Raw genomic sequence first — 27,067 nt, forward strand, 5'->3', positions numbered from 1 at the left:
AGTGTCTTCTAAATGCTGCTTTTCACTGACAAGTGCAACACATTCTGACACATGCCTTGATTGGTCATATTGTAGAAACCTATGGCGTTATCACAGCTGATAGTCTGCTAGATTCAGTTCAATTATTGGGGAGCAAAATGACAACGTTTGTAACATTTTCAGCTGCTGGGGTTCGCTTTTACACTTCACTGTGCCAAACAAGCCTCACCTCTGAAAAACCTTTTTACCTCCTCACCTGTGGGCATGTTGCACCAAGAGCCACTGAAGAAAATGACACCAGAACCTCTTAACAAGACACTGAGTGCAACTTCCTTCATCGCAAAAAGCGAAACAAAAATGGAGATTTTAGTGGTTGTAGGATTTCTCTTTCATTTTTCGCAAACTACCGTGAGCCATTTCTAGCACCAGCTCTAGACACAAGTAATTGTTTTGGTTGTTAGTACCCAGAATGCTCTGCACGATAGTCCATTTCTTGGTTTTGGATTGGTTTCTACTCCGCTTGGGGTTCACATATGTATTCACACCGCTCCAGAGATCACTTCAACCGAACCAACACCTAGGTTTGTAGGCGGACAAGAGTTTGCATTTTATGCATTCACACCTCCCTAAACGGGCCAGGCTCTCTAGACAAACAAATTAGAGTTCGATTAGACTGCACCTTAGTCACCAAGGAAACATTTTGTACTTTCCATCAACATGGTTCACACCCAGTATTAGATGAGAATTCATCTCCAGTTAAGCCTCAGTGCCACAGTCTCTGCTTAACCTGGGTTGTAGTAACTAAGCCGAATGATTTTTTATTTTTTTTTTTCTAAATCTTGCTAAAACAATTTGTAGGTAATATTTTGGGGAAAACTGAAATAAAAGTCCATTGGAAACCTTCAAGATCCCAAAACCTGAGCAGAATTGGGCTTGAATTCCTCCTAGGATGATTGCTACACAGCTCAAAAACCAATGCAGTAAAGTCAAACATTGACTAAAAAAGTGCACAGTGAAATGTACGGTAGGATATTTTGGTCCCATTCGATTTTGGAAGACATGTTTAAACACGTCGGAAGAGAGAAAATTGCAAAATGAAGCACTGTAAATGTGCTGATAACAGCGCAAACGGGCATATTTGGTGGGCAGTCATTGTTGTTTGTATAAAATAAGCCCTTTCATCCCACCTACTGTTCAGCTATGCTGCGTCAGCATTGCAAGAAAGCCAGCAGAATTTGGCTGCACGCTGCCGCCATGATACCGTGATTTATGCGTGCTGGCCTTTAAAATATCCCACTATGTTTGCCATAAGCGCCTTGAAGATTTGCTTTCACAAATGCCCATTGGATCACACAGTTCTCCGAGAGTGCAGCACCACAACAGCCTCATTCCTGTTCTATAAACCTTTGATTCTTTCGCCTTTCGCTCGCCTTCTTCCTCTAGTCTGCTTCCTCCCCGCACCCTCCCTCCCTCGCTCTTCCTCTCCTCTCCTCCTCCCCTCTCTGATTCCTTCTCCTTCTGCCTCACCTCGCGTGTCCGTAAAGCCGAGAGACGGAGGAGAGAGCGAAGGAGAGGAGAGGGAGCCGCTTGCTTTCTGCTGGCTCTGCATTATGGGAGGGAAAGCGAGGCTGAGGAAAGATAGGAGCAAGAGAGGGATGTTTGAGAGTGTGAGTGCTAGCAGCAGTTGAGCAGAGAGCCTGTGCCAAGAGAGGGAATGCAGCACTGCATTATGAAAGCCATAGGATATACCTCAGGTTCAACTGTGCGAGAGATTACAGAGCGAAGCGGCGGTCGGGGCGCGCGTTTCATCGCGTGTAACTCCCGCCATCTTTTAACGTAGAGAAAATGTGCCTTTTATTTGACGTTGCACTGCAGACTGGATCGCACACAGGGCTTCCTTCCCTCAAAAGTCAATTCCACAAGCTTCTATCATCTCATCCAAATCACATTATTCACAGAGCCTGGTGTTTCGGGGAGGAAAAGGGAGCAGAGAAGAACAATGGGGAGGATATAACAGGGGTTTGTTAGAAATACCATGGATGATTTTTAGGTCAACTCAAGGCCAAATGATGCTTGTTTTTTCTACACCTGCTTGTGAGCATGTAGGGGGGCCTCCCGCCTTAGGATGGAGATCTGTTATGCCCAGCTATTTTAGGCACTCACCCTGTTTCTGGCATCATCTGTTATTCGCTCAGGACGTTCCTGTGATACTGTAACAAAGATCCACAGGTTTTTGTTTTGTTATGTGGTGCCTGGGAGAAATATTCATGCATACACAAATTACGTAAAGTTATGATTATGAAGTAAATGAACTGAACTTGTATAGTGCTATTGCAATCATTTTGACCACTCATACTAAAGCGCATTACTAAGTCACATTAACACACAGTGTTAATGTCGGTGGGCAATTTGGGGTTAAGTGCCTTACCCAGGGGTTTATCGACATGTGGCAGGAGGAAGCTGGAATCGAACCTACAACCTTCCGATCACAAGATGACGACCCTCTACCCAGAGACCCACAGTCGCCCTGGAAGTGGAAGTAAATATGTGGTTTTCAGTCGTTTTTGTAAGAATCAGTAAACATGGTATTTGAATTCAACACCCTTCACTCTGATACCCCTAAATTAAAAGCCACCTATCGTGCAAAATTCACTTTTTGTGCATTTTTGTATTTATTGGGACAACTGGGCTTTCCCCAGTTGTCCCAATAAAATAAATTCAAGTTTGAGGTTGGAACCTGACAAAATGTGAAAGATTTCAAGGGATGTGGATACTTTTTCTCTCAGTGGGCACTGTTGCATCCTGGGAAAGTGGGCTGTATTCCTCTGGTAGCCGAAAACTGATCAATTCCAGTAAAATTATATTTATGGCATTTATCGAATGTGATTGTAAGCTGAATTTGACATGTAAAATGGCTGACAGTGAACAAGTTGTGCTGTTGATGGATTTCTAGAGTGGTAAAATTTGGGGCAACAATCACTTGAGAGCATAAGAACCTTCCCTCGAAGCAAAGCCTGACATTAAAGATTGTCTGTGTGCAGAGTGAGGAGGAACCAGTCAGCCAAAGCAGGCCTTTCGCTGCCGATAACGTTTTATAAACGCGACGCGTTGTGGCTCACAGTAAAATAATGCATTTTAGTAACTGCTTGCTCATTTTGACTTTCTCCACCCAGGAGGGTCAAGAGCTGATCCAGGAGAAGCCGGAGCTGCGTCCGGTCGTGCAGCAGAAGCTGGAGGAGATCAGAGAGTGCTGGTCGGACCTGGAGACCACCACCAAGGCCAAGGCCCGCCAGCTCTTTGAGAACAACAAGCCCGAGCCAGCAGTGAAGAGCTACTCGGACCTCGACAGCCAGCTGTCCCACCTGCAGCAGCAGCCCCCCCAGCTGGAACAGGCACACCACCTGCCCACCTTCAATGAGCAGCTCCAGAAATTCCAGGCAAGCGCTAGCGCCTTACTGGGTCGCCCCGAGGAGACATTTACAGCACCTATCAGTCTGTTAATGAGCAGCAACAAAACATCTCAGATGATCCAAACCTTCTCCTCAGCAGCAGCTTGTCATCCTCCATGTATTAAGTTCAATTCAATCAATTTTAAATGTAATTTTACTTTAAAATTAAATGCAGACCCATTCAATAAATTGAAATATTATTTTTTTTTAAAAGTCAGTTTATATTAGGAACTCTAACTCTGAGTGAAACACATTATATACAGGGTGGGCCATAAGTTTCCATACATAGAAAAAATTAAAAAATTTATATTGGACAACCGTTTTTATTTTTGTGGGACTCTGTGTAATCGCTGCACGTCTTGGAACACTTTGTGGTTGATTTGCAACATTTCCAGCTTTCTGAAACTTACAAATAAGTTTTGCCACAGTGCCGTGTGTGTGATGCTCGTTCCATGTTTTCTGTTAGTTTCGTGCAGCCATGCGACCACTTCCCAAGCTAGCCGTCGATATAATTTCAATTCTTTGCTCTTTTGTCAAACGCGTCATCTTGGGTGCCTGAAATATAAAAGAAATTTTACATTCTCCTACGTATGGAAACTTATGGCCCATCCTGTAGATTAACTGTTTATCCGCCATCATTAGTACCTATGCTAACTAGCCTTAGCATTTGTGTCAGGTGGTGAACCAGCTGAGAGTAAGGGAGATAAGTAGCGCGTACAAGAGGGTGATTGACAGCACTAAGACGGTCCCCCTGTCTCTTATTGGTTGCTTCTGACTGACTGTATTTCTGCAGTTAGAACTGGGAACAGCATTCACATTTTATCTGTCTGATAGTGTCACAACATTATGATAATTTTAACAAATACGTGGAAAAAAATTGTAGTAAAATTTACATGCTGCAAGTTTAAAGGTTGTGTTTTTGAAACGAGCCTCATCAGAACATGCGTTCTAATTTCATGAATGTGACTGTGTGTCTCACTCAGACTGCTGTCTGTGCACAGCGACTTACTAAAATTTACTTGCCAACTTTTATGCATTTCATCACATTACAACAAGCAGCTACAAACGTCCGTGTGCTCAGTTGGGATTTTAAGCGATAGACCAACATAAAGGCGTACTTACTGTGGTATGGAAGACCAAGGATGAATGATTACTTTAATAATTTTCTTTAAATGTTAAAATTTGAAAAGTGTGGCTCATTAAATTCCAATGCAACCAGCTGCATTCAGAAGTCACGTATGGTAGTGAGGTTCTAAAAGTATTTTTCTAATTGAACATCTCACAGGGGTCTGTTCATTTCCATCATCTGAAAATGGGAAGCGGATGGACAGACATGACCGTCCACCTAAGCTGAAAGGAGACCATTAGTCAGAGAAGCACAAGTCAGCTGGGAGAATCTGTGCATGTGGCAGCTGGACAATTCTAGCTGAGAAGAAAGCCTTATGATGTCAGGTTTGCAGTTTGCCACAGGCCACGTCAGGGACGCTGCAAACCTGTGGAAAAAAGACCAAAACTGAACCTTTTGTCCAAAATATAAAGCGTTAATTATAATTGCTGAAAGAAATAACACTGGATGTTAGGGGTGCACCAATACATTTTCCTATGGCTTTCCACAATCAGTTCCAATCAGTTCCATGAGAAACCGATCTTATCCATTGAGCTTATCTAACTCCGCAAAGGCCTGAAAATCAGCCACTATCTCCTTTTCCCTTTTGCTCTGCTGAGAGCGAGCTGACTGACGGACCCGGCTGCCACCCCACTGTTGCCAACTAAGCAACTTTGTCCCTATATTTCAGGTCAAAGCAATTGGTATGGGCCAAAATCAGACAAAGGCAGACTAAACAGACTAACCATAAAGATCAGGATGAGCAATCAGTGAACCCCTGATGGACATCAGTTTGGACAAATTGTCCTCAGTGTGTAGCATGATGGTGGCGGCATCATGCTTTCATGAGCCGGGACAAAGAAGTTAGTCAGAGTCGGTGGGATTAAATCCAGGACATCACAGAGAAGAAGGGAGATGTAACACTGGAGTGGCGGTTCACCTGCCAGCAGGACAGTGACCCTCAACATGCATCCAGTGCCACAGTGGAATGGTTTGGATGGAATCGTATTGATATGAATGTCCAAGTCAGTGTTTTGATCTAAATTCAATTGAGAATCTGGGGCAAAACTTGACTGAGGTTGTGCTATTTCACGAAGAAAAGACAAACCTTTCGGCCTTTAGATGTACAACGCTGGTAGAAGCTGAAGCTCAAGCTGCACAAGCAGTGACAGTGGGCTCTGCAAAGTATTAATTTTGGGCGTCTGAATAGAAATGCAGCTCACACTTGTCAGATTTTGAAACAGTATCTATAATTTTGTGCTACCTTACAGTTATGCGCTTGTTCAACAGGTTTGAGTAGTTCTCGAGGCACTGTACAGCTCCGTCTGAAACATTTCAGTTTGCTCCGCGGTGGCATGTTCTCAAACGTAATGTTCAGTGGCATTAAAAAAAAAAATAAAAAATGCCTCGTGTGCTTTTTTTATTCTTTGAGTGAGGCAAACTATTATGTAACCCTGATATGTTCTGACAGGAAAACAGCTGATGCGCTCTGTCCACTTTTCACATACAGTGGCTGCCACATGACCTTCCTCTTCTCTTCTCTGCAGGCGATGGAGTCTCAGATCGGGGACTTCTACAAGGACATGGGGGAGCTGGGAGGCCTGCAGGGCCTCAGCCTTCCCCAGCGAGGCCTGGTGGCGGGCGACAAGGAGGGCGGCGAGCAGGCGGGTGAGGTGGAGACCCGCATCGTTCGCCTCATCGAGCCTCTGAAGGAGCGGCGCCGCATCCTGCTGGCTTCCAAGGAAATGCACCAGGTTGCCCAGGATCTGGAGGATGAAATTGTGAGTTTCCTCTTGCTTGATGAAAATCCATCACTCAGCTGCTGGTGATGAGACACACATGCGTTATGGTTTTAGTCAGAAGCCGCATCCACTCATCCTGGACCTGAATGCCATCTTAATTTGGGCTTTTAATAATGCATTTCAGCCAGTATTTTTTCAGGATACAATTTTACAAAGAATAAGAAACTTCAAATCATTTCTAAAACAGGAAGTAGGTGCACAATGTTTTATATATTTTGAATATTTCGTTAACAACTTCGGCAATGTGCAGGCATTCCTTGTAGCCTACAACAAGTCTCTGGAGAAACTTAAATAATGAGTTATAACAACATTTAATTTCCCTTTGGGATTAGTAAGATAATGTTGAGTTGAATTGAATTGAGAAAGTGGTATGGACCGCCCTATGAGGATTTAATCCAAACCATAACCCTTTAGTTTGAATAAGTATCTCAAAGTGCTACAACAGAATAGTAAAAACATTTGAAAGGTATATAAAATAAACTTATTTGAGCTTTCCATCATGTTATAATGTTATTCCCTCATCAAAAACATACCTTGTGTGTTTGATTCTTTAATGCATGTTTGAGAAATCCTTTAATCCCCGTGGCAACCATTCAGCTGTGCCAAACACCCGGGTGGAGCAAGCAGCGCCTTCGAGGCACAGCTCCTCCTCAGAGCTCCACTTTCCAATCGTTTCTGAGTCAAAAATTGTTCATGAATTGAAATGTGACCCTAAAAACTGGAGTTGGATTGAATCACTTGACACTGAAAGATTTGCTTCTGCAGTTTGCAACCTGCCTTTCAGCTGTGCTAAATATAGGTGCAGAAACATTCTGGTTCACATTTAATAAATTGCATTGCAGGTGCTAAGTCAATACACTTGCATATCGTCCTCGCAGTATTTTACACTTCCTGGTGATCAGCATATGTTCTGCATATTCATGAGAGTAAACATGATAAATGTAAACCTTGTAAGGGTTTGCTTGCATAACCTTTAAAAGTCTACAAAGGTTTTAAAACATCCAAATAGTTGGGGATTAATGTGTATTTGAGCTAGAGTGTGTATTTTTGACTGCATTAGTTGTCTCCTAACTTCTCCTCTGTAAGTTAAAAATATCTTGGAAGTTTTAGATTTTGAGTTTAAATGACTGAGTTTGTGAAACGTAAACTCACAGTAGTGAGTTGTGCAAATTTTTTTACTAACTTTGTTATGTATCCAAGAGTTAGAGCTTAAAAGAAAACAAAAGAAGAAAAAGAAGCACTATTTCCCAGGGTGCTTTGCAGCAGGTGTTTGTATCTTGTGTTGTGCAGTGAGTGAGATTGATCTGCTTGAGTGTTTAAAGACAAAAAATAATTTATTTTTGCAACAGTTGAGGACCAGGTCTTATTGTTTAAGCCTTGTTCAAATTAATTGTTACTGAGCAGAATCCCTTGTGATATTAATAAAAATGCATCATAAGATATTTTGTACATGCGAGTTGAATCAAGAATTTAATTTCTTCTTACTTACGATAAGTACTTGTTTCAACTTTATAATGTGAGTAAAAACAACAAAGAAGCTGAGGGCAGTTTTCTCGCATATTGTGATATAAATATTTGGTTTAAATCACAATATTAAGTTAAAACAACTCCCAATTCAAGATTGATGAGCAATCCGAGTCTAAAAATAACCAATGTCCCTTAAATCAGCTTTGTTGCAATTCAAATTCTGAGTTAAAACCAAAACAGTTTTCCTGTCAAACTTTCATTTTCAAATTAAAACAACCTTCAAATGTTTTAGTGTGTGTGAATCAGAGACATTCCATGATAAATTCAAACTCCAGCACTCAGTTTGTATTTTGAACAATCATTAAAACTGTTTGTTTTGTCCAAGTTTATCATCGAAAGACCAGAATTAATGACATTTATTCTTATAGTGAGTCTAAAAAAAACATGCGACGAAAAAGGTTTAAAAAAGAAAAACTGGGAAAATTCACATTTCATATCGTTGCTGAAATTCTTAAATGTTCATTCTAAAAAATAATAATAATAAATAAACGATGCACTTATCTTTGTTTAAGATGTGGATCCAAGAAAGGCTTCCTTTAGCGTCGTGTAAGGATTATGGGAATAACCTCCAGAGTGTGCAGCAGCATGTCAAAAAACACCAGGTACGTCTCATGGCCGACCTTTGGCTACGGCTAGCTGACAGGCGGACATTCTCACCCTAAGTGCTCGTCTGTTATTGGTCCTGCAGACGCTCCAGAGAGAGCTGACGGGGCGGCGGGCTCGGATCGAGGAGGTCTTGGATCGGGCCGCCATCATCGCCTCGCTAAGAACTCCAGAGGTGGACTTTGTGCGCGAGGGAGCTGGGCACGTGCGCCAGCTGTGGGAGGTGCTGCAGCTGGAGACGGAGAGGCGCTCCGTGATGCTGGACGCCGCCCTGCAGTCTCAGCAGTACTACAGCGAGGCCGCCAAGGTGGAGTCCTGGCTGTCGGGGCAGAAGCTCCACGTCGCCAACGAAGAGAAAGGCACGGTACGTTCGGACGAGTGGCTCGCTAGCGCATGTGGGCGTCGATGGCGAACACGCTGCGTCTGCTGTAGCTTGACATTACGGTGACCTTTCACAGGATGAGGCCAGCACCCTGCAGCTGCTGAAGGCTCACCTGGCTCTGGAGCAAACGGTGGAAACGTATGCTGAGACCGTAGGCATGCTCTCCCAGCAATGCCAGCATTTACTGGAGCTGGGACACCCAGAGAGGTTTGCTGTGGACTTATTCAGGCTGTGAAAAAGTATTTGAACTCCTTACAGATTTATTTTGTGTTTACTATTGTTATTTTTTTATTTTGACTCACTAAAATGTTTCAGATCATCATATACATTTAATATTAAAAATAAGACTAAAAAAAATCTAAATAGTTTTTTGATGAAACAAACTATCCATATCAATTTGGCCCTACCTGAAAAGCTGTTTACTTCACTTAAAATAATAAAAAAAGAAACAGCTATCCATTTGTTTGTTTTGTTTTGTTTTGCTACACTTAAGTTATATGTGACACATAATTAGAAATTGCTTTGGGTTTATTTTAAATATAATGAACTTGATATAGAAAGAGAGGAGAGAAAGAAGCACAGAGAGAACACAAGTATCACCTCCCTAGAAGTCGGCCTCTAAACCTGCAGGAGACAAAATAAAAACCAAGAAACTACAGCAACAACATTTATATATAATAATAGAAATTATAATATCGCTGAATAATACACAGTGGGGTTTTTTTGTTTTCAATTTCTCTCGCCACGCCCAGGCACAACTACAAGCCCAAGTCTAAACAACTTTTTATTTATTTTTTTTTTAAGTCTGATTCTAATTTAAATCTAATTAAGATTCTGCATCATGATCTCAAAATGGCTGTTCATTTTTGCAAACCTTTCAATATAAGTGCGCCAAAACTTCTTAACAGGAACGTAAGAGTCTGTCAGTGACGAAAGGCTCTTTGACAGTTACCTCAAACGCTTGACGGTAATTTTTGCCACATGAGGTGGAATGACGAATCACTAGGTTTTGGGTCTAATTTTGTCTGAAAATGTATTTGATGATCCAAAACATTTCAGTGTTGCACAAAAAAACGGGGGAAAAACAAGAATTGTGTGAGGAGGAGGCAAATGCTTCTTTATGGCACACTCGGGTCGATTATTTGTCTGTTTGTGGCTGCATCATTGTCGTTTTCTCTTCTTTCCACAGTGAGCAGATCACTAAGCAGCAGTCCCACATCGACCGACTGTATGTGTCCCTGAAAGACATGGTGGAGCACAGAAAAACCAAGCTGGAGCAGCAGTACTGGCTCTACCAGCTCAACAAGGAAGTTGAGGAGTTAGAGAAATGGATCACTGAGCGCGAGGCCGTGGCCAGTTCCACCGAGCTGGGCCACGACCTTGAGGAAGTGACGGTTAGTTCACCAGCATGGGTCCAGTGTCTGCTTTACCCCAGGAAATATATCGGAGGATAGAATATGTGCAATGATCTGAGAGCACAAAAATAGAAAAGAGGGACACAAACAACACCTGCATTTCATTTCGACTTTGACTTGTGCTTCGCAAATATTCAGTTAAGCACTGAATAAGGTGAAAGTGTTTAATGTTTTCAGTCTTTGTCTTAATTTCCCTCATTCACTCGTGAGTATTCAGAAACAGCAAGGGTTAAAAACCGTACATGATTTCATAAAGACGCCTCGCTGCGTCTGCTGGTCGGGACTCCAGTAGGAACTCCCTCAGCCACGTGTGAGGGAGGAATGTGTGCAAAGTGCGGTTTTACTTTGTCCTGTTGAAATATTTATGGAGGAGATCCGGTGTTCGCAGCAGTGGCTGCTGTGTGTCTCCAGCAGTAGAGGTAGGACACGCCCTGGACAGGTCGCCCGTCCGTCACATGACAGAGCTCATGATCGAAGATAAATCATCAAAACATCAGTGGAAACATGCAAAAGCTCCTCAGTAATTATAGGAAGAGTTTGAGTCTATAGGGAGTCTAATATTGATTATTGAGGAAGGTATAAATCTTTTTCAACACGGTATTTGTTATTAAAATGGATGCAATATGAACACTCTATTACTTTTATCTCTTGAGAGATGCCTGTAAGTTAATTGGTAATTTGAATCAGCATGAATGTGTCAAATGAATCGTTTTGTAGTTCGAATAATTTTGTAAACCGACGAACAGTATTTTGAATAAAAAATTATTTTTCCAGCAAATGCATCTAAAATTTAGTGTTTGGATCATAATTATGAACAGAGTGCTGCATTTTATATGTCAACGAAGTAATACAGCTATTCCGTCCGATATATTGAATTTTGATGAAGCGACTCCAAAAAAAACAGCAAAAATGTGTTACAAGAGGAAAACGTGTAGCTGCTCTGTTTTTGTTAGATATACAGACAACAGTAGGAATTATTGTCAACTTCAGAAACCTAAATAATTTTTTTATCTAAAGAGATTTTGTCAAAATAAAAATAAATCACCACTTTTTTCCCCCCAAGATTTAGAGGGGGGAAAATCACTTTTGGCATAAAAAAAATTAGATATTTTTAGGAAGGTGGCATTATATAATATAAGTTATTAACCCACATTCTTCTCACTAATTTCCTTCTTTTCCATCAACATTATGTCCCAATCAGTTCAACATCTCGCACTAACATCTATATCAGGTGTAACAGTGAAAGTCAGCATTTTGTGCAGATGTCGTTTATGGCCAGATACAGACAGGAAGTACAGATTACATTTAGCATTTTACATTTTATCATGTACTAATATGTTTCTGGTCCTTATGGGCTGTGTGTGCGTGCGTGTGTGCGTGTGTGTGTGTGTGTGCGCTCCAGGTGCTTCAGGAGAGGTTCACCAAGTTTGCCTCCGAAACCAACAGCGTCGGCGAGCAGCGCATGGAGCAGGTGAACAAAATGGTGAACGAGATGATCGACTGCGGCCACTCGGACGCCGCCACCATCGCCGAATGGAAGGACGGCCTTAACGAGTCGTGGGCCGACCTCCTGGAGCTCATGGAGACGCGCAGGCAGATGCTGGCCGCATCCCAACAGCTGCACAAGTTCTTCACCGACTGCAAAGAGGTAGAGTCAAAACAAATGACATGTGCCGTGACTCGTCCTTCTGACGTGCAGGGAGAAGGTAGACGGCCCGAGTCTGGTGCGAGGGATCTATTTTTAAAGCGCTCGTGATGACAACGCTTTCCCGTGCTGTAGGTCTTGGCTCAGATCACGGGGAAGATGAAGCAGCTGCCAGAGGTTAGGGCGTGCCAGGCCAACATCACCAATCCAGCCACCCTGCAGAGACTCATGCACTCCTTTGAGCATGCCCTTCAACTGCTAGTCGCACAGGCAAGCGATAAAACTTCCCTCTGCAAATCAGTTATTGCGGGATGTAAGAAAGCGTCCTTTGATCGGACAAGCGACGCGACTTCTCACGTCTCTTCCGTGTCTTCGAAGGTGAGGCAGCTCCAGGAGAACGCTGCCCAGCTCAGGACCATCTACGCCGGCGAAAAGGCAGAGGCCATCATGGTGAAAGAGCAGGAAATCATGGACGCTTGGAAGGAACTGCTGAGCTCCTGCGAGGCCAGTCGCATCCAGGTGACCTCCGTGACCGACAAGGTGCAGTTCTTCTCGGTGGTGCGTGAAAACCTAATGTGGATGGAAGGCATCATGGGCCAAATAAGATGGGATGAGCCAAGGTGAGGCATTTGTTTCTTCGCTGCCGCTAGTTTGTGTTGAAGTTGCTGAAAGCGTGCGAGCATTGAGTTGCACCAAATGTCTCTGGGTTCTCGTGCGGACGTCTTTACATTCTGTGTGAAACGAGGCAACCTTGACCTGGTTTAGTGCTCTGTCTTAATGGTTTTAATTTGTAATTGTAAAAAATATATAATTAAGATATATCTGACAAAAAATGCAAATAAAAAAAAAGGACAAGCTTACTGACGATCACAGGTGCATTTCATTTGCTTTAAAAACTGCAAGTAATTATAGAGAATTTCTTCAATGTTCGTTTTAAACAAAATAAAATTGCAGCTCAGTGCTGAGGTTCTGAATGTTGTTTTGGACAAGAAGCTATCAAGCCTAAGATAATGCTGTCTGGTATTTTTGCCAAGAGGTTGTCTCACAGGAACCTTTCATAAACTCTTTAACGCGTTTTAAAACCCCTTTTTAACTAGTTGGAGATGCAAAATAATAGAAATCGCTGGTTGCCAGGTTTCATCATGAGCCATTTAACACATATTTAATTCTTTACCTTCCACAGGTTATTATTATGAACTTACCGTATTCAATCAGTCTTTTCTGAACAATCTTGACCTGTTTGTTCACAGGGACCTGACGGCTCTGGAAGTGATGATGAAACATCACCAGGATCTAAAAGCCAAAGTAGACGGCCGCAGCAAGACCATCCAGCAGTGTGCGGACCTAGGCAAGATTTTGATAGCTGCAGGCAACCCAGCGTCAGAGGAGGTGGGGAAGGCAAACAAATGCACAATTACTGGCACACATAAAGCAGCATTGCAAAAAGTCACCATCCTGTCTAAACTATCTAAACATGTCGCAACAGATACAAGAGAAGTTGGACAGTCTACTCACAAAGCAGAAGGATCTGGTCGAAAAATGGGACAAACACCAGGAAAGGTTACTACGCAGTAAGTACACAGACGCTTAGCTGCAATAGAAAATGGACTAAGACTATAAACAAGGAGGCACTAGTATGTAAAAATCAAACATTACTTTAGCTTTAGGACTATTATTTGAGCTGCAATCCATATTGGAGTAGCACGAATCGCAATGCGCGCACACACTCAAACATGTAAATACCAGCTTTACAGTTGAGTGGGCATTAATTATAAAACATAACATGATTATGTAAGGTAAGTGTGCTGTTTGTGTACGGTCACTTCCAGAGCAAGAACACTTCCAGTTTGCCCAGGAGACGGTGAAGGCAGAAGCCTGGCTGAAAGCCAAGGAGCCACTGATGAGCTCCAAGCAGCAAGAGGGAGAAGAGGCCCAGGCCCAAACAGACGAGGTTGAGCAGCTCATACTTCGCCACGAGGCCTTCCGCAAGGCTGCTGTAACCTGGAAAGAACGCTTCAGCTCCCTCCGCCAGCTTTCCGCAGTAAGCTTTACTGTAGATGAAAGTTTAATCGTGTCTGCTGCAGCCACAGTTTAATGCTGCAAAAAAAAAAAAAAAAAAAATGACCACAGGATACTGTGTTTGCTTAGCAGACATTTGCACATGCCAGCAGTTGCATCATTGAACGCATCGTGTGATGAACGCATTTCATGAACCCTCACTCGGTCGGCCTTCCATGCTACTTTGATTTGTGTTTAGAACGACGAGCTAAAGACGCATACAGGTGCGTCTCAGCGAAATCACAAACCAGTTGTTTGTGTCAGTGGTTTAATTTAAAAGTGAAACTCCATTGCGTACAGAAATATTTATTTCAAAATTCATTCCTGTAAATTTACATGATTGTGGCTTTCATCTGATGAAAACCCAAAATGTGGTTAATACAACCTCATCATACAGGATCTGCTCACTCTATTGCTCTTAAAACATGCTTAATTATTGCTTATATGTTTAATTTTTGTGCATTCTTAGCTGACAGACTAGGGAACAGTATGGTCTGTTTAGTTTTCTTAACAATGTACAGGGAAACTGTTTTTTTATTTAAACGATTTGCCCACACACAGTTAGTTAGCTTGGACATTGCCTCCCTTTGCTATTCCGCTCGATTGAAAACTCTCTTCACTGAGAGTCTTGGATTTCTCCCTTTCACTTGGATTACCCCCAGTAGAATTTCTACCGGGCCAATCAGTGAACAGAAGGAGAAGTTGTGAAGGACGACCTCGATTTTCTGCGCTGTTTTAGAAGTGTAGGCTGCTTGTAGTCTTAGCAATGGCACTGGACAAAGTGAACGAGTCCGCGTCATCTTTGCTACCAGATATCGAATTAACATTAACGGCCATCTTGTTTGGCTCTGCAGCAGAGGGTAGTTTACATCACAGGCAATTTCCAGTAAGCTTCATATCGTCGAACTGACACATTACATACATCATGGGCATTACGTAGTGGATTGTGTAAAATTGAAACCTTTAACAGAGTCAATGCCTCCAGGAAATAAATGTTTCTCAATAGCTGAGAGTCCAGACCCTCTGTACAAAGAAGGGGCTGGTTTTCACCTGGCCAGGCTCGTGATCTTTATTGTATAGTAAATGGACAGGAAATAGGGAGCATGGACAGAGACCAGGAATTTAACCCAAGACAATCATATCGAAAACTACAGCTATGTGCAAAACTCTGGACACGTTGCTATGACATCAGAAATGAGGCTGCTTTTCTGCGCCGTCAGCCCTTCTGACCACCACCAGCAGGCGACGTGGGTGAAGTGTCTTGTCCAAGGACACAACAGCGGCAACCCACCGGTGGCAGGGCGAACTCCTGCCTCCGTCACCAGCATCACCCCAGCTAGTACACACCTAGTAGTACACAATATTGTGCTTGTCAGGGTGGCAAAATGTTCCCCCTATTGCATTGCTGACTTAATTCAACCCAAATTTGAAGACAACCAAGTGGGGTTGGAACAACAAACACAGAAAACAATAAAAGGTCAGGAAGGAGGATCAAGAGGTCTTAGAGGGGATGGACAAACATGTATTTGCTTTGAAGATTCTTGGCAATGTTGTAAAGTTTCAATTTCCTGATGGACAGAATTTTGGGTTTTCATTCGTTTTTAGCACTAATCATTCAAAAACAGCAGTAAACCTTTACAACACATCAGTTTAGCTTTTTGGTTTGAATTTTAAATGATTTTCTACTTTACTGAGATGCACCTGTACGTCACGGTTGTCATGCAGACACTTGATTGGAGCATCACAACATATACGTTTGTTTCTATAGGCCGAGAAGAAAAAAGAGGAGGAAAAAAAGACAACCCCACTCTCCAGTCGAAGAATGTTCCCGTTATCATGTCTGACTCCCAGTGTCCCTTCAACCAGTGCTACCTCTTCTTACTTGAGGCAGACAGTACAGGCTCAAATAGAACCCAAACCCTTCCAGACCAGTTTTGACCTGGGTACCAGCTCTGCAGCCCAGAGATTGTCTACAACACTCGCCAGCTATAATCCAGTTATTAACGGTTCAGGCTACCATGGACTGGAGCAACAGTGCGTTGGAAAAGTAGGACACAACTCATACCTTGGGATGAACCAACAGGTGGCTGGAGCTGGAAGTGACTCTGGCTTATCAGCATCCCAAAGTGGAGGGGCAGACAGCTCGACTTACCACGGAATAAACCACCAAACTCCTGGTAGTGCAGAGAGTTCTGGATACTTTGGAGTGACCACAGGGTGTTTGGGTGGTTTGCAAAATCATCTAGGTGCTGGTAAGTTAGGCAGTTCAGGGAACATAGCTCAGGAGCCAAGCAGTGGCGGTATGGTAAGCCCTAGCTTTTTGCCTCAACAAAATATGGGCAGTTCTGGATATTTGGCCCAACCACAGAATTTGGGAAGTTCAGGTTATCTTGGACAGCAGTCTAATATGGGAAGCTCCGGATATTTGGCACAGCAGCCTAACCTAGGGAGCTCCGGGTATTTGGCCCAACAGTCAAATTTGGGTAGTTCTGGGTATTTGGCACAGCAGCCTAATCTGGGGAGTTCTGGATATTTGGCACAGCAGCCTAATATGGGTAGTTCTGGATATTTGGCACAACAGCCTAATCTGGGTAGTTCTGGGTATTTGGCACAACCGCCTAATTTGGGGAGTTCAGGATACCTACCGCAGAATTACCAGGGCAGTGGTGGAATGGGAAGCTCGGGTTTTTTGGCACAAAATCACTTCAGCAGCGGAAGTCTGGGCAGCTCTGGTTTCCTGGCCCAGAGTGGAGGCATCATGGACCCTAAAATGGCATACGCATGGCAGCACCTGAAAGCTGACTTCATGCAGCCCAGGATCAACCACATCCACAAAGCTATAAATCCTCTGTTAGAGGCCAGCAGACTGCAGCGAGAACAGTTCGGAGACATCCCAATGGCAGACATGGTGGGACCAGAATCAGGACTGGAGCTTCTCCATGGCCGTCTCCAAAGGGATCCCCGCGGCAGCCGCTCGGATCCACAGATGGACCATCTGAGGCGGGAAAGGGAGTACAAGCTGGGAAGACAGACCTCCAGTGAACAGGAAATCCAGGCCAGGCTGAATGAGCTGCCGCTGATAGTGCGGCAGGAGCGCTACAGGAGGCGCGTAGAGCGGCAGTCGTCCAGCGAACAAGAGGGGAGCAACAAGCAGAGGATACAGAGACAGGACTCCAGTGACATGGAGGGCTCTGTGAAGGACGGCTCTGACAAACGCTCAGGGTACGCAAACTTGTGCGACTGCAGGCAGTAAATTCCAGCACTGTTTGACTGAATCCCAAAAAATTTGTTGAGATTCTACAATAATTGTGTCCCTACAGGGAGAAGAGATCTACGATGGCAGAAATTGTGGAACAAGTCCAGGAAAGAGAGGCGGCACATGTATGTTGGCACGCAAGCATTTTTAAACGACGATGTGTTGGGTCATTGCTTCTCATAGTTTGGTGTAACATCTATATTCTTCTTTTAATTGGCTCTCTCAGGCACGTGGAGAGCCCTATCGTCCTCCTAGCAGCCTCTCAGCGCCTGTGACTCGTTTTGACGGACGCCCCCGCGCCCGAGACCGTCCTAAGCCAAGGAGGCGGCCCCGTCCGAAAGAGCCTGAGACAACTCGTCGTTCTCGTTCGGCCCCGGCAACTGGTGCCCCAACCACACCTCAGCCTCCGTCACACACTGCCCAAAATGAAGGCTTCCTCTACCGTAAAAAGGCCACCAGCACTGACCTTGAAGCTCAGCAGAGGAGCCCTAACAGGTACAACCATCTAAACTACTAAATCGTCAATGAATGTTTGAAAAAGAAAAAATAAACAACATCATATTCTGTTAATCTTTGGACATTTGAACAAATCAAAGCAGTGCTGCTTTGCTTCCGCTAATCAACAGCACACTTCCTCTAAACAAGCTTGCGTCCTCTTAATTACAGTGAACCCCCGGTATCCATGGGGATACAGCCAACCATGAATAGCTAAAGTTAGTAAATAGTTGAGACTCCCTCTGAAAACACTTATAGCTGCCTATTTTAATCGTTCAAACACCAACTATACCTTAATAGGCATTATTGGTCGCAGTACTAATCTATTGGTAATAATAATCTATTAATCACAGTAGAAAGTGTCTTAGCACTCCCACGTAAGCTAACCTCCTTGGTCTTCTTTATATCCTCTCTTGGGGGCACAACCAGTCAGTGTCAAGGAAAATAAATGCTGCTCCTGGATTGGCTGCTTTGCAAACACCACACACTATTGTGTCATATAGAAATTATGCCAAGGTATTTTAACTTCCCAAGCTGCATTTTCATTTTAATATTTTAGATAAATTCTACAAAATAAAAAATACATGAATAGGTGAATTTTCTGCGAATAATTTAGAGAAAGGTTCCATGGAAAAATCTGTGAAAACTGAACCGCGTATACAAGGGACTCCACTGTAATTACAAGATTGCAGCAGTTTTAGTATCTCTCTGGACTCCCACTCATTACTGTCTCAAACTGGAGATAACTTAAGTCTCTACCTATCACTGATCTTCCACTGTGAATCACATAGTACAGGTGGGAAAACTCTTTGCTTCACATTCACGTCTGTGAATATGACTCATCTGTATTACGGAAACAAAGCCTGGTCATTTGAGAACTGTTTTTTTGTTGTTGTTTTTTCAGCTAGCTCATGTTCTCCCAGTTGGAACCTTTAAAAATAATTTTAATGCAATGTTTATGATTTTGCAGCAAATCATGGGTGAACGTATACTGTGTGCTGAAGGAGGGAAAGTTGACTTTCTATAAGGATGCTAAAAATCTGACAGCAACATACAACGGGGAGCCTTCTGTTGACATGAGTGACTGCAAATTTGATCCTTCAATGGGCTACAAGAAGAAGAAAAATGTCTTCATACTTCAGTAAGGCCTACTTCATAGTATCAGAAGTTATTGTCTCTATAAAACTGAAAGTTAACATTTCAAACTTTTTTAAAGCACAATATTATCATTAATCTGAAATGCAGCTTTAAAAATACACAGTGAAACGTATATGAAACTGACATGAACTCTTTTTGTCTTTTCTCATCAAAGAGTAAATGATGGAACCAACTTTGTATTCCATGCTAAAGATGAGGTAAGAAGCTTTAATACATCCATATTATATATTTTAGATATACGCTGACCTACTGCAGATGCTCGGTGTAAAATAAGAAAGACTGGATGTAATAAAATCTATCTGGGGAGTGGGTGATGATTGACTTTATACACATAACTTTTGTTTTTATCTCTTCAGTAAGAGAGAAAAACACATACCCCACAAAAGTTTTCATTTTTGTGGGGTATCCCTGTGATTTCCCATGACAAACTTCCCTCTGGGGAGAGATTAGACCAAAAGGTGATTCTAAGATGGCAGGTCACCTGTCTGGCTTCTCAAGCTCATTATGTTTCACCCAATCAAACTTCCACCTTCACATTGCCTCAACATTGGTGCCAAAGAAATTGTGGTCTCAGGTAATTCAACCTGGGTGGCAGATACAGAAAGTGGCCTGGGCATACCGATCCTTGTCAATGTAAACTGGCTGTAGATACATGGAATGCCACTTTAGAGGTGGGAATGTCACCTCAGTGGACAACAAAAGTATCAGATGGTGTAGGAGGCTGAGTGATAGCAAGTAGTTGGCCTCAACTACACAAAAAGCTCAACTACTGGATTCAAACTTGTCTGGACTTGAAAGCGGAGGAGGGTGGTTTTCAATTCCCTGGCTGAGCATCTCTTTGATAGGCTGGTAAAAGCCAGCCCATGGTTCTACAGTTTGCTTTGTCCAGAGGGTCTCTTGAGTAACAATTGGACGCTATTGAAGTTTGAAATGATTGGATCTGATTTTACTCAATCAATAACATGTGGCCATGACGTACCAGAATGATCGTGAAGGAAGCTACACTATGAAGCTTACAGGAAATTCTCTCTCTATGGTGCTGAATACAACCATATGCAGACTACATTTCTAAGACAGTGCAAAAAAACTGGCATCCTTCTGTTTGCTGACTGGCCTGGATGAAATTCATCTTGAGAAATCAGACTCAATGGGCAAAATCCTGAATTTTTCCTGTTAACAAAAACGGTCAATGCAGAATGGTCTCATGCTGTAGGAGGAAAAGTTCTTATGCTAGGCACTGCACTACATCATAGGTTGTCTGGTTCTCTTGGAGTCTCTTAGAACATCTGCACATGATGACAAATGGTAGATGGCCTGTACTTGTGAAGCGTTCTTATCAAGTCCAGGGACCCCAAAGCAAGTCTTGCCCAAGGACACAATGACAGAGACAGGTGGAGCGAGAACCAAACTACCAACACCGTCGCCACTATCGTCCCATCAAATCTATAACTTCCCTCAAGGATTCCAAAACAAATGAGGCATTGAAGAGAATTACATTTTATGGTGTGATTGGGACTAACCTTTATCTGGATGTAAATCTGGATGAATGGATAAAGGGTTTGGACTTGTAGTTTGTCATGTCTGCTGTTTCCTCAGTGTCTTGACCCAAGCCTCAACCACCTGCCAGTTGTTCCCAGTTACAAAATAGTCGGGTACAGAACATTTTTGAAAGAAGCCTCACTAAACCTTCGAGGCTTATAGGAACCCATCAATCTTGCGTAATAGCCTCCCTTTCCTTTCCACACCTCAGAAAATATCTTCAATTGTCTCCTGCAGGAGGACCTGAAGGCGTGGACCTCTAGTATCACCACAAGCATTGCTGAGCATGATGACCTGGCTAAGTGGGACAAACCTGGCACCTCGTCCATGGACCCCGACCGCTCGGAGAGGAAGGAGAAGTCAGAGGGGGACGCGGATGCCAGGTCAGAGAGGTCCGAGCTGGTGGAGGGGGAGGAGAGGTCTGAGAAAGGCGAGGGCTCCGAAAAGCTAGACACATCTGAAATTGCTGACAAGCTGGAGGGTGGGGTGGGGGGCTCCAGCACATCTGGCAGGAGCAAATGATCAATCCCTTTGTGTTTTAATGTTATTGTTAAATGTCACCGACAAAAGGCAAAGGAAACAGGGGGTGGGAGGGAGGGACAGGTGGAGAGCATGTTTGCAGACCCTCCGTCACAGAGGCTAAAGACCCTCTGAGGCCACGGTTCCTGGACTGACTACTGCTGTAACTGTGACCAGACTAATCTCTCAGCCCCTCCCCTTCACCCGGGCAATACATCCGTGCTTGCATAGTGCCACCTGCTGGTTGATAACGGAGATCAAGTACAGACAGACAGTCTCCAACAAATGGTCCCAGGAATTAGTCACTGTCACTTTCCATTGCTGATTGTTTGATCTAATGAATTCACAGCATCTTTCTGTATGTATCTCTGAAAATGTAATGCTCTGTCTAACAAGACAAATCCGAGAAGCGGTGAATGAAATGTTTCACGTCAATACGGAGGAGAAAAAAAATTTTTTTTTTTTTTTTTTTGAAGCAATATACTTTGTTTTTATTTTTTCCCTCTTTGCCAAAGAAACAAAGAGGGGATGAAACAAAAAGTAATTTAACACAAAAAAAAAAGACAAAAACTTCGATTTGTCTCTGAAACTTTCTCCAGGCAGTTGTGCACCTTACCACTTGACACATCTGTACAGTAAACATGACATTTATCCCCCATCACATGGCTAGCTTTGGATCATGTTAATATATTGGAATGCTGGTGTCACCGCCTAACTTCAGTGGAGTCAGTGAAAACACATTTCTACCGTTTCATTTTGGTTTCTATTACGACAGTTATTAAACTTATTTGTCCACGATGTTTTATGTGTCAAGAAAAGAGATTCCGGAAAAATTTCAACCCATTAACCCGAGGTGTGTAACACTAAGCCTACGAGACACAATGCCTTTGTATACATGATGACAAAACTTGGAACATTGCATGAAATGGTCTGTTACTGCACCTGTTAAACTTGCCTTTTATTTTTCTGATCTTGTCACAGAACAGGCGACGAGGGAGTTGCAATAATTTAACGTGAGCTCGGGTTAAGAGGGGGGCGGAGTCGAGAGGGACGTTTCAAAAGCAGGGTTCGTCTTTTGCATAATGAGCAACAAAAAAACAAAAAAAAAACCCAACAACAACAAAAAAACGGGGGGGCTGTTTGGAACTCTCCAAAGCCCAGACAGCCCCTCTGCTGTCTGTAATCTTAGTGCAAATTTAGTTTCCACAGAATGTACTGATATCAGCTGTGAAATGTTCAACCGCCGCCAGACGAGAGCCGGCGGCGCCCTAAATTGTAACGCCCTGAAGTCGTGCTCTTTGCCCCCGTGTCCTTTCGTTCAGAGTTTAAACCGACTGAAGCCTCTCCACCAAAGGCAAGTTCATTGGAAAAACTGTCATGAATTGTATATACAGTGGGGAGAACAAGTATTTGATACACTGTTGATTTTTCAGGTTTTCCCACTTGCAAAGCTTGTAGATGACTGTAATTTTTATCATAGGTACCCTTCAACTGTGAGTGATGGAATCTAAAACAAAAATCCAGAAAAATACAATGTATGATTTTTAAATAATTAATTTCCATTTTATTGTGTGAAATAAGTATTTGATACACCAGAAAAATGAAACTTAATATTTGGTACAGAAACCTTTGTTTGCAATTACAGAGATCAGACGTTTCCTGTAGTTCTTGACCAGGTTTGCACACACTGCAGCAGGGATTTTGGCCCACTCCTCCATACAGATCTCCTCCAGAGCCTTCAGGTTTCGGGGCTGTCGCTGGGCCACATGGACTTTATGCTCCCTCCAAAGATTTTCTATTGGATTCAGGTCTGGAGACTGGCTAGGCCACTCCAGGACCTTAAGATGTTTCCTACGGAGCCACTCTTTAGTTGCCCTGGCTGTGTGTTTTGGGTCGTTATCATGCTGGAAGACCCGGCCATGACCCATCTTCAGTGCTCTTACTGAGGGAAGGTGGTTGTTGGCCAAAATCTCACGATACATGGCCCCATCCATCCTTCCCACAATATGGTGCAGTCGTCCTGTCCCCTTTGCAGAAAAGCATCCCCAAAGAATGATGTTTCCACCGCCATGCTTCACGGTTGGGATGGTGTTCTTGGGGTTGTACTCATCATTCTTCTTCCTCCAAACATGACGAGTGGAGTTTAAACCAAAAAGTTCTATTTTTGTCTCATCAGACCACATGACCTTCTCCCATTCCTCCTCTGGATCATTCAGATGGTCATTTGCAAACATCAGACGGGCTTTGACATGCGTTGGCTTGAGGAAGGGCACCTTGCGTGCACTGCAGGATTTTAATCCTTGACGGCGTAGAGTGTTACTGATTGTTTTCTTTGAGACTGTGGTCCCAGCTCTATTCAAGTCATTGACCAGGTCCTGCCGTGTAGTTCTGGGCTCATTCCTCACCTTCCTCAAGATCAATGATGCTCCACGAGGTGAGATCTTGCATGGCGCCCCAGACCGAGGGAGATTTTCCGTTATTTTGTATTTCTTCCATTTTCTAATAATTCCACCAACTGTTGTTGCCTTCTCACCAAGCTGCTTGCCTATTGTCCTGTAGCCCATCCCAGCCTTGTGCAGGTCTACAATTTTATCCCTAATGTCCTTACACAGCTCTCTGGTCTTGGGCATTGTGGAGATGCTGGAGTCTGATTGATTGAGTGTGTGGACAGGTGTCTTTTATACAGGTAACGAGTTCAAACAGGTACAGTTAGTACAGGTAATGAGTGGAGAACAGGAGGGCTTCTTAAAGAAGAACTAACATGTCTGTGAGAGCCAAAATTCTTACTGGTTGATAGATGATCAAATACTTATTTCACACAATAAAATGGAAATTAATTATTTAAAAATCATACATTGTATTTTTCTGGATTTTTGTTTTAGATTCCATCACTCACAGTTGAAGAGTACCTATGATAAAAATTACAGTCATCTACAAGCTTTGCAAGTGGGAAAAACTGAAAAATCAGCAGTGTATCAAATACTTGTTCTCCCCACTGTACCTAACTTTGTATGTATACCAGTAAACCCTGTGCTCTAAATAAAACAACTCTGAGCTCATAACTGACGTGGGTAAAACCTAAGCATTTATTTTAAGCCACAAAGAGAACCGTGTATTGATGTTTATCACATTTAAATTAAAAATATGCAAATTAGGACTCACTATTAATTCTCATAGAGTGTATATATAAATACACCGGTACAGCATCTAGTTCTATTTAAAAAAAAAAAAAAAAAAAACTTTTACCAGGGAGGAGCAGCAGGACATCCTGTCGGTATGCTTCTTGTATTTTTCTATGCTTATATTTATTCATGTCAGATTCAGGAGTTTTTGTCCCTAAGAAGATCCGGTTGATGTAGCTGATTGAGTGTGTCTGTGACAGGAGAGCTAAATGTGTGTGTTACAAACCTACCCAGCCTGCCGCAGGTGGTATAAGGTACGGTATACTGTGAATGCTGAGACGAATAGGCATCGGTCCACTTCTCGTTTGTCATGTGAGATTCATTTCTCTTTTATTTATTGATTTATTTATTTTTTACACGTGTGAGTACAAATAAACTTTCTGTAACGTCGACATAAAAATGTGGTTTGAATTGCAGTATTAAAGGAGCTCCACAGCCACATTGTGCAGAAACGGGCAGCAAGCAGCTCAGATCTTTTTCTTTTTTTTTTTTTTTTTTTGTCAGATTCTCTTGTTATGCCGTTTCCCGTGTCCCCATCCTACCCATCCTGCACCTCTCCTGTGTAAAACAAAAACAAACAAAAAAAAAAGGCTTCTAAAATAAATGTCTTCCTTTCAAAGACGGATCACCAAAAGTATATATGCGAGATGCAGCACTGTTTGAACACGCTGACATGAGGATTGTGGTGTGTCTCTCTACACTGCTGTAATTTTTTTTGGACAAGGATAAGAATCCATTGCTTTTATTTGTGAGCTATTGTTTTAGGGGTTTTTACATAAGTGCCATGTCATGCAGTCTGCTCTAACCGTGCTTCACAAGGAGGGTCGTTCTAATCCACGCGACCGGCAGCCATTGCGAAACATATTTTTTAACAGAATTAGGAGCATTTTCCTGTGGCTGTGATTGTCCTGGTTTTGTGGCGGATATTAAGGCCACGCCAACATGTGCATTTGAAGTGTTTGCTTCCCACCACTTTTATGAAACACACAGGGGGATATTTACCACTATGTTAAAACAGAAAGCCAGAATTAGATAGGCAGCATAAACCATGACTGAAGACAGAAATATTGTGCAAACTTTGTTGACTTTATTGATGGTCTTACAAGTGTGTATGTCTTTGTTACTTTACAATACAACTTGCTGCTATGACATTAAATAAACCTCCAAACTTGCTGAGACAAACTTGATGTGGAATTGATGTGGATAAACCTGCAGGTATCTCTCTCTCTCTCTCTCTCTCTCTACCTCTCCCCTTTTCTGTCTCACACACACAAGTTTGCATTTCTACCCATGATAAAACTTTGCATTGACTTCCATTCGTTTTAGTAACTGCATTTATGCCTAGCCCAGACAGTTTCCCTAACCCTTACCAGTACATTCCTAACCCTAGCCTTAACCATAAATCAAGGGATCCAGTGTATGCGATCAAGCTTTGGTTCCTCTAAGGCCCATCAGTCTTCAGAAGTTTGGTAAATATGTCAGAAATGGTCCTTTATAGACAGCTAAACAAGTACACACACACACACACACACACGCACACACACACACACACACACACACACACACACACACACACTAAGTGACCTCCAGACTTCCAGTGTCTGTCAAACCAGCACAGACAAATGAGGAGCACACTACATTCCCCATATGCCAGCCCACCCCACATGGTGCAAGCGTGTATCTGTGGCCAACTCCCTCAATTGGCCCGCATCCGTCCGGCGACCATGACTAGGGGCCCTCAAGAGATTCCCAAAGAATCTGGGAGGAGATCACATAGGAAGTTCGGAACCGGCCTTATAGAACCCGGACCAAGCCAGCAAAGTTAGGCCACCACCAGCAGAGGATGACTGAAAGACTCATCACATCAGCTATGACTCCAAGCAGTAGTGAGCCCCTGAAGGTTCACCTTGTCTCTAAACCTGCAATGTCTGATTGGGAATAGCCCAAATCCCTTAACTCTCTCCAAACCCCAGACCCTGTTGTACCCCACCCCAGGGCAGAACCCAAAAGCCCAGTACCCCTACAGTCAGGACCACCTCCGTGCCAGCATCCCCACACCCTTCAAGCTCCTGATGTCGAGACCACAAAGTCTATACATGCTACACCATTAAAGTGATGTTTCGTTTATTAACCAATTCAGACATTCTCTCCACTGAAACATTACACAAAATAAACCATATCTGTGTCTTTTTGTTTTTTTGAGCTGTCTTTTTTCTTGTTTTTATTTTACTTTTAATTTTTTGCAAGCTGTTGTTTTCCAACAGTTTGCTTTGAGGTTACAAAGTAACCAGAATGAGTTGTAGCCTGTAAAAGGCATGATAGGTTTTCAAAGCCATAGACAGACAAACAGTTCCAGAGAGCATGTCGATGGCAGCCAGGTAAATCTCACTTCCTGGGTGTTTAACTGGAGCTTTTCATTGATTATCTGTTCCCAGGCTTTTCCACAGATAACTTTGGGTATAATGTTGGATACTATATATTGCAAATACTTAACTCTTTGCACCTTCCGGAATATATAACCCCCTCTATAAAACATGGCACTGGCATCATTATGGTCTAGTAAGGCAAAGCTGGTATCGGCATAATACTTGGAGCTATAACTGCAGCCGAGGCTGGTTTTATAAACTCTGGGGAGTGAAATACAAATGCAAACCATATTTTTTGTGTTCTGATTTAAAAATAGTTTTGTCAAAATATTGAAAAGAAACAAAAACCAATAGGAATTGTAGTCATCATGTTCTGGCGCTGTGTCGCCCTGCTATTTGTAAAACATTTCCTGGTTCCCCACAAATATTTTTTTGGGGATGCAGCATTTGAAGTTTCTCGTACAGCTGCCACCGAAAGATCACCAATTTGGAATTCATGCTGTGCCGCAGGAACAAAATGCGGAGATCCATGTAAATAATTCATGTGAATAAAAATAAAGGTTCATGCTCTAAAGTGAGGCTCCACG

General features: G+C 42.9%; 1 protein-coding gene across 1 annotated transcript in view; it reads left to right on the forward strand.

Annotated features, from left to right (window-relative positions):
* The window catches only part of sptbn4a (spectrin, beta, non-erythrocytic 4a), a 32,225-nt gene extending 10,635 nt beyond the window's left edge, over positions 1-21,590 (forward strand). Inside the window, exons 3-20 of the mRNA XM_088012320.1 lie at positions 3,153-3,416; positions 6,081-6,314; positions 8,375-8,464; positions 8,551-8,829; positions 8,924-9,054; positions 10,037-10,241; positions 11,665-11,910; positions 12,043-12,177; positions 12,286-12,527; positions 13,158-13,296; positions 13,394-13,478; positions 13,737-13,948; positions 15,734-17,187; positions 17,286-17,346; positions 17,448-17,716; positions 18,687-18,857; positions 19,029-19,071; positions 20,651-21,590. Coding sequence (XP_087868446.1) covers positions 3,153-3,416; positions 6,081-6,314; positions 8,375-8,464; positions 8,551-8,829; positions 8,924-9,054; positions 10,037-10,241; positions 11,665-11,910; positions 12,043-12,177; positions 12,286-12,527; positions 13,158-13,296; positions 13,394-13,478; positions 13,737-13,948; positions 15,734-17,187; positions 17,286-17,346; positions 17,448-17,716; positions 18,687-18,857; positions 19,029-19,071; positions 20,651-20,935 — 4,545 coding nt within the window. The 3' untranslated portion in view covers positions 20,936-21,590. The remainder of the gene's footprint in view (positions 1-3,152; positions 3,417-6,080; positions 6,315-8,374; positions 8,465-8,550; positions 8,830-8,923; positions 9,055-10,036; positions 10,242-11,664; positions 11,911-12,042; positions 12,178-12,285; positions 12,528-13,157; positions 13,297-13,393; positions 13,479-13,736; positions 13,949-15,733; positions 17,188-17,285; positions 17,347-17,447; positions 17,717-18,686; positions 18,858-19,028; positions 19,072-20,650) is intronic.
* The last annotated feature ends 5,477 nt before the right edge of the window (positions 21,591-27,067 follow it).

Source organism: Poecilia mexicana, unplaced genomic scaffold (genome assembly GCF_051168715.1).
Source record: "Poecilia mexicana isolate PSO_F unplaced genomic scaffold, ASM5116871v1 scaffold_14, whole genome shotgun sequence".
Taxonomy (NCBI): domain Eukaryota; kingdom Metazoa; phylum Chordata; class Actinopteri; order Cyprinodontiformes; family Poeciliidae; genus Poecilia; species Poecilia mexicana.